This window comes from Sminthopsis crassicaudata, chromosome 6 (assembly GCF_048593235.1).
Source record: "Sminthopsis crassicaudata isolate SCR6 chromosome 6, ASM4859323v1, whole genome shotgun sequence".
Lineage (NCBI taxonomy): Eukaryota > Metazoa > Chordata > Mammalia > Dasyuromorphia > Dasyuridae > Sminthopsis > Sminthopsis crassicaudata.
The window spans coordinates 72,955,176-72,963,288 of NC_133622.1; the positions used below are offsets into that span (position 1 = coordinate 72,955,176).

The 8,113-nt window shown below is 40.4% G+C and overlaps 1 protein-coding gene across 2 annotated transcripts in view; it reads right to left on the minus strand.

Annotated features, from left to right (window-relative positions):
* The window catches only part of OTUD4 (OTU deubiquitinase 4), a 51,302-nt gene extending 43,492 nt beyond the window's left edge, over positions 1-7,810 (minus strand). The window contains exons 1-2 of one of the 2 annotated variants that reach the window (XM_074276652.1): positions 7,133-7,810; positions 1,734-1,817 (exon numbers count right to left, since the gene is read on the minus strand). In XM_074276652.1, the coding sequence (XP_074132753.1) occupies positions 1,734-1,817; positions 7,133-7,294 (246 nt within the window). In that variant the 5' untranslated portion in view covers positions 7,295-7,810. Of the gene's footprint in view, positions 1-1,733; positions 1,818-7,132 lie in introns of those variants that run through there. The other variant, XM_074276653.1, reaches the window with a different exon arrangement.
* Positions 7,811-8,113: the final 303 nt, after the last annotated feature.

Below are 8,113 nucleotides of genomic sequence, written 5' to 3' on the forward strand. Positions count from 1 at the left end.
AATCTAACTTCTACATATTTTTTTCAAGAGTAAAATTTGTTACTTTAGTTGAGGGAAGCAAACTAATTAAATGTTTTAAAATGAAAGATTATTCCATTTTAGTTGAATTACAAAAACATTTAATCACTGAAGGAAGATACATAAAGATTAAGAGATTAAGGTGCAATTTGACATTAAATTCTTATTAACTGTGGATAATTTTCCAAAAAGTCTCATATATCATTTTACACCATCCTATTTTTCCAAATTCTCTTTTTAGAACTTAAATTGTTATGATTCAAATGGGTATTATATTTTAATTGCAAGTTAACCATGTCCATCGTGTACACACTATACTGTCTCTTGAATATTAATAAAAATAATGATTTCTATTGAATAATGCAACATTTACAGAGCACTTAGCATATATGATTTCATTTAACCCTTGAATTTTGTGAAGCAGAATTATTTTCCCCATTCTGCAGATAGGAATGTACAGGTGATTATGTATAGGATAACATGGCTGATAAGAACATGAAGCCTTGAACTCCGCTCTCCCAGATTTCAAATCTAACCTCCTACCCACCATATTAAAAGGCCTCCAATCAGTTCTGTGCCTATGTTATCTCCTCCATTAGAATGTAAGCTCCTTGAAGGAACTGATTATTTTGCCTTTCAATTCCCAGGGTCTGTAATATGCTATCTGCAATATATTAAGTTGATGACTCCTGGAATTATCTAAATTTAGAAGCTAGTATTTTTTACCTTTTGAGTTACAGAACTAAGATACACAAAAAAGTATCTTTTCCCAAAAATCTTTCAAAATTGAGAAGACAGACCAAAGTAAAATTGTCAGATGATGTGTTCCTAGGTTGTAAAATAATTAGTCTTCAACACTAATAAAAATTGATCCTAACATTACTTTATGATTTACCATATACTACTGACAAAATTTAAGTTGCTGCCATTTTGTTACACAGTATTCCCTATTAATCAGCATTTAACACAAATCCTGGTTGTAGCAAGAATGATTTTTCTAAGAATAAACCCTGAGAAAAGATCTAAGGGCCTCTGATTAAATTTTATTTACCATGCTGTAGAGTTCATCAAGTGTTTTTTTTTTTTTTATATATTGTTCTATGAAAATTTGTATCCCATATTCCAATTAACAATCTGTCAAGTAGCTCATTCCCTCACAATGCTAAGTAACAAAGTTTATCTTAAGGTTTGTGTTTTACTCACCTTATAAATTCCTTGCACACAGTAAGTATTCAATGCTATCTAATAATATTTGGAGATAATCTCCAAAGTCCTTTAAACATATCACCACTGCACTCATAGAAATCAGGGGCACCTGGGAGACACAGTAGATACACAGACTGCCAGCCCTAGAGTCAGAAGGAGCTAATTTTAAATGTGGCCTTAAACACATCCTAGCTGTATGACCCTGGCCAACTCACTAACGTTGTGTGCCTGGGTTCCTCATCTGTAAAATGAGCTGGAGAAGCAAACAGCCAAGTAGTCTAGTATCTCTGCCAAGAAAATCCCAAAGATTCAGAAACAAGAGACAGAGTCAGACACAACTAATTGACCAAACAAAAACAAATTCATAAAAATTCAATAAATGATGCGCTTGATTCCTTCCACTTAAGTATTCTTTGGGATTTTCAGAAAAATCTACACCATGATTGAGGCCTAAAAAGTCAATAAAATGAAAAAAAAAAAAAAAAAAAGTCAAGTTTGACATAAATTACCGCTTCAAATTTCTCTCTGTTTTCTCGAAGATAGTGTATACAGGCCATCCTGACTTCTACATGTCGTGACTGAGAATGCAATACCTAAAAAAGAAAAAAATCATACTCTTGAGACTTTTTTTCCCCCAAAAAGAAAACACGTGTGACTTAACCACCTTCCCCATTTCCAAAGCTTCAACCTGTTGTGTATAATTGGAGCAATCTGATAAATCCCCATTCCTTTTTCAATCCCTCCTTCTAAGTTTAATAGCAACAGCATGTCTTACAAGATCTGTTTTCTCTTCCTCTTATATTTTATTTCCATTGATCATTGGAGTAGCCAAAGGCTTTCATGATATAATAGTTACAGTTCCTAAGACCAATTCTAAAAGCAAATTTTATCTTGTACCAAACTTCTGTAACATAGTACATATGGGACTCTAGAGTTCATTAGCACTCTTAAAACTACCACATCAATAGACAACATGCATCTAGCTACCTGCATGAACTTGAGACAAATTATTTCACCTGAGACTTGATTTTTTAGATGTATAAAATTAATGAGATGTATTAGATGGCATGTTCCAGCTTTTAAACAATTTTTATGGTTTCTAATAGTCCTAAAGAGACACAGTCTCTCTACATCAAGTTTTTAACTTTTAAAAAAGAAACACAATATAACATTCCACAATTGCACATTACTTGATGGTCTAATTTTGCTGGGAGAGTAGGGAAGGGAATGAATGACCGCATGGATGGGATTTTCCTGTGATTGAAAAAAAAACTCTTAAAATCTCTAATTTCATTGAATATAATTAATTTGAAAAATTCACTTCTTCCTACTTTAATTGCCAAGATGGCAAATTTTGTTTTGCTTTTCTTTTATAATCTGTTGAAAAGGATAGTTTACTTAGGTGTGGGAAGTTGAAAAGGACATACACAGAAGCAAATATAAAAATAAAGGCCATCTACAAAAGATTATTTGGATTTTTAAAAATTCCTTTTTCTAACTCTTCAAAGAAAGTATTAGCCCATTAACATGTTTAAATAGAAAATTAAGATTCTCAAATATAGCAGTCCATGGTTTCAAAGATTAAAAATTAATATTTTCTATTATTCTAAACTTAAACAAAAATCCAAAGTTCAGTTAGAGAAATCACAATTATGTATACATAGAGGTAATCTAATGACTTCTGGAATATATTCGCGCACAATCCAATGCTAAACAACTGATACCTTAAGACATGGGTTGTAACTCAAAGGCAGCATTTATTTATGTTTGTTTGAAAGGAGAATTTTTTAAAATGTGATTTTAAAAAGTATACTAGACAATCTGTTCCTAATTCAACTGATCTTCACACCTATTTTAGAACCTGGCTACCAATGTAATGTTTATGTTCCAAAAAAGGCTTGCTGACTGCTAAAACTAGCAATTTGATAAGCCCATCATTGATTCCTAATCCCAGATACTAAGGAACCAAAAACATTACAAGCTCATTCACAGCAATCATATCATCATTAAGCTAAGACATTATTAGTTTTCTGTAACACTCTAGTTCGTCATCTGATATTGCTTCCTGTAGCTAGCAAACTTAGGCTAATCAGTCATTTACCTAGCAACAGTTGGCAGACTATGACTAAAGCTTACCTTGGCTCAAAAACAATGGCATAAATGTTTTATCTTTTTATTTAAAAAATTAGGGAATTTTTAACTCCTTACTCATAAGTAATACTTTCAGCAATTTCTAAAAAATGTCCTGAAACAATAGAAATGAAGTTAAATGCTGGAAAGGAGAAATCTTTTTTTTTTTTTTAAGTACATTATGTTGTGAGTAAACACACAGCAGTATTTCTGATGAATTAACTTGTAAAGCTCTATATATGGAGACATAAATATAAATGGCATGAAGAAGAAATTATGACTCTTTCAAAACCACACTTTGTGTCAACAAATTGGTTGATAATGGGAAAAGGCTTACAAATGCTGCTTCAGCAAGTTATCTAGGGAACGTCCTATTTTTATTTCCATGACCTACTATAGTAGGTTCAGGTCAGTCCCCTTGGGAGTAGGATACCCAAATTGGTGGAGGGCTCTACAAGGTGTTGAGAGATTAAAATTAAATATTTGTAAAGTGCTTTTGCAAATCTTAAAGAGTTATGGACTATTTACACATGTGCAGAAAGTTAAAGGTCTCTGTTTAGATACACCTAGAATGTGAGACAAAGTTTTATATTCCTGCATGTGCTTCCTTCTTGCTTCCATACTTGAACCTGCTGCTACCACTTCAACAGTTTAAAGTACTTAGAAACACTACCCCAGGAGTTAAAAACATTCTAAGGCAACTAAAGGCTAAGAATAAATTCTTACACACATTTTTTTTTTTAAAATACCAAACCCTGGGACCAGTGCCATATTCCACTCCCATATGTTCCCAACATACATTTCGCCATTATCTATATATCTTTGGCCTAAATAAGTAAAACTGGGATCTCGCTGTAATTTGGGATTTTTAAGATTTTCTTCTTCTCTAAGTACCAAAATAACTTTAAAAAAAAATAAAAGAAAATAAGAGGTTTATAAATTGAGGGGAGATTATGGAGATTTGAATATTTTGAGGCTCCTTTTTTCATCAAAAATAATCAACAGATCACAATCACTATTATTTTGAAGGCCAAACTATAACTGCAATACAAAAAGCTAAGCTAGTCAAGGTTATTATCTAGAATCTATAACACAGGCTTTTTGTACTAAAATGCTTCTTTCTGTATACATAGAGGTAAAGCCTGGATTATAGCCATTCAAATCCCTAAACCCCACTTGTATCAATTCCTTTCAAATCCCTTTTCTCCTGCCAATCTTTTTGTTAGAGGTGGGAGTAGATACAAAAATAAATTAATTTCACCTATTTCTGCTTCTGGAGATTCTAAATAGGTCTTAAGTGTAAAGAAAGGGCCAAAAAAATTTGGAAAATTAATAAGCTGTATAGTCAGTTCACAAAGAGTGAACTAAGTGTATGGAGATATTCCTGAATATCCTGAAGATAAAGACCAGCAACAAAGGCAAACAGTTTGAGAATAGCATCTCATTTCTTAAACAAGTCAAAATTTGATTGATCCTGCTGAACTTCAGGATGAAGTGGAAAGGGTTAATATAATGCCCCTGACCATGAGAAATGTTGAGTTAGTCCTTTTAAGATTAAAATTTTTGATTTTATGCTAGAGAATTAAAATAATAACAGGGCCTTTGAAATACAGAATACCTGAGAGATGGGGGAAGGGCACCTATCTGGAAGGAATATTGTATCTGGTTTCAGATGTGGCAGTGATATTGGATGCTTTTGCTAAGCTGTCTATCTTTGTCACAAGGGCGGGTTCAAAAGAGATTGAAATGACTGACGGGTACACAAAAGGTACCAAAATTGTATTGTTTTTCTTTTCTTCATAATTTTTTTAAAGAGAATGCTTACCAAAAACTTGATACTATTAGAACATAAAAGATTTTCAAACGAAAGACCTTGATTTAAACTGCAAGAGACTGTTAAAAGGGGAAGGGAGCAATTCTCAAATGTCACTGGGTAAAAAAATCTTTAATTCAAGATGGAGATGGAGAACTGATCAAGCTTCTATGAAATTATAATAAAGCAAGGATGGGGAGAGGTAGCAATTTCAGTAGCTATTGTTTGATATAATTTTTATTACAATCCTACAAAAAGTATATACACTATCCACAAATCACCTTCTTAAAACTCCCTCTTCAAAAAAAAAGGACTTATATTAAACAAATTGGCAGAAAATGATCTGAACACATGGGAAATTTGGTTAAAACTGTTTCTAAGTCCCACCCTACAAATGGTAGAATAAAAGGAGCGATTAAGAGGTAAAAATACCTTCTTTTTTCCTGGAATACTATATAATTTTGTTAATAAATATTAAGTCTTTATTATCTATTGCCCAACCACCGGCAAACTCTCTGGCTGTTCCTGCTCTATCTACACCTGATTCCTCCCCTTTAAGTCTCACCAAAAATTCTACCTCCTACAATAAGCTTTTCTCTATCCCCTCCAAATTATAGTGCCTTTCTTCTTCCTATTTATCTATATCTATGCGCATACATATATGTGATAACATATAGAATTACTTCCCATTTACATATCCTTTATATATTCATCTAAATAAAGTTTCTCATATAAAGCTATATTTCCCATGTAATATATTCCATCGGAAAACTAGACACACCCAAGGGTTCTGCAAGTGATTTCACCCGTTAGAATGTAAGCTCCTAGAGGGCAGGGCGTCCTGCAGCGGATTAGCGGCCCAGGCTTTCCTTCCCGGGGTACCCCCTTCTCCCAGGCTCTACTTCACTCAGCACTAGCTCCCGACCTGGGTGCCGACCACACCCCAGCCCAGCAGCGATTCTCAGGTTTGGAAAGGGTAGCCTGGCCCCAAACCCAGCCCCCCAAGATCAGCCTCTCCCAATTCCTCAAGTTTCACATTTCTGCTTTTTATCAGGCCACCAATAACCGGTTATATATCCAGGCCACCAAGATATATATACATATATATATATATATATATATATATATATATATATATGAATATATTTACATATGAAAGTCCTGCTTTATTAATTGCTCCCCTCCATGAGTAGCCCTAATTCTGGGAGGGGGCGTTTGGAAAGGAGTTTGTCTACTTCCCCATGAATGAGTACCTCTATTTCTTCTAGGTTTGGGGGGCACAATCTAACCATTCTCCCCATTAATTGGTACCCCTATTTCTTCTAGATGAGGGTCCACAGTTTATCCCCCCCCACCCATAAGTAGCCCTACTTCTTCCAGGTTTTTTGAGAATCCACAATTCATACTCCCCACAATTTGTACCCATCAATGAATACGGCTACTTCTGGATTTAGGGGGCACAATTTATTTATCTCCCCATCGAGGAGCATCACTGGTTTTGGGGGCCACAGTTTTTCTCCCATCGATGAGCATCCCTATTTCTTCCAGGTTGGGAGGCTGCTAATATCTGATTCCTGGGGGAGGGGTCTCCTCCGGCCTCTCTAGCCCAGGTCTCGGTAAGGAGGTGCCTAATTAACGCTGACTAATTAAAGGCTAAGTTCTGCAGAAGCAGCCCCGGGGCAAGGTCCCATTCAACAGGTCCACGCAGGCGACACCCGGAGGCTGGGCCGTGGGAAAGGGACCCTCGTGGGCCAGGAGGCGCCCGTCGCGGAGAGCACGAAGGGAGGCAGAAAACGCGCTCGAGGAGGGTGCGGGCCCGCCGAGCCTTGCGTGGACATTCCACGGGCACAATGGGGGGAGAGGGGGAGGTGGCTGTGACGACACAAGGGGACCCGGCGCGTAGAACGCGGAGCCCGCGGCCTCGGGCTCGGGCCCGGCCCCCGCCCCCCGGCCCGCGCGGCTCACCTGCTCCGCCACGGCCCTGAACAGGCAGGAGCCGTCCTTGGCGATGAGCTTCCGGCACAAGCCCAGGCTGCGCAGATAGGCGTCCATAGGCGTCGCGTCCCCCAGGCCGCTGCCCCCGGCCCCGGGTTCCCCGCCATCCGGGAGACTAACGGCAGCCTCCATGTTGGCCCGTCCGCGCTGCACCAGCCCGCCCGGGGCTAGCCCCACATGGCCGCGAAGGCGGCGGCGGCAGCAGGAGCGGCGGAGAGCGGCGGCGGCGGTGCACGGGCGGGCCCCTAGCCTAGTCCATGCCCGCCCCGCCCTCCACACGAGGCCGGCCTCCGCGGCTCGGGAGCGAGGCCGGAGCGCTGGGCCCGCGGCCCCCCCGGCTGCCTCGTGCCGGCCGGCGGGGAATAAATCCCGAGGGGCTCCCGGCTGCCTCGCGCCGCCCCAGCCGAGCTGCAGCCAGACGGAGGGCGGAGAAGCCCTGCCACCACCCCCCCGGAGGACACAGGGCCCGCCCCGGCGCCCGTCCTGCCGCGGGGAAAACAAAACTGAGAGGAAGCCCAAGCGAGAGCTAGAGCGAGAGCGAGACGCCGCCGAGCCCGATTTATTTTCGCTTTCAGCCCCGGCACCGAAAGGACGGCGGGAGCTGTAGTCCGGCCAGAGCAGGAAGTCGGAGGGGAGGGAAAGGGGTGGGCGGGAGCCGAGCCTGGACCGCGTCCTTCCCCCTCTCCGCCCCCCTACCCTCACCCCAGACGCGACTCCCGCCGGGGGGGGCGGGGCTGGAGCCGTAGGGGACATGACGCGCAGCGGGAGGACTACAAATCCCGACAGGCTCTGCGCTGCGACTCGACCATCACTCGGCTCCTAGGTGTTAGGTAGGGTAAGGATGCGGGAGGGAGGGAATTTCCTCCACGTACGAAGACCTCGATCTTCGTCGCTCTGCTCCTGAATTCCCCCCCGGCCCATTTTTCTAATGGCCCGGTCGGACCCGTGCAT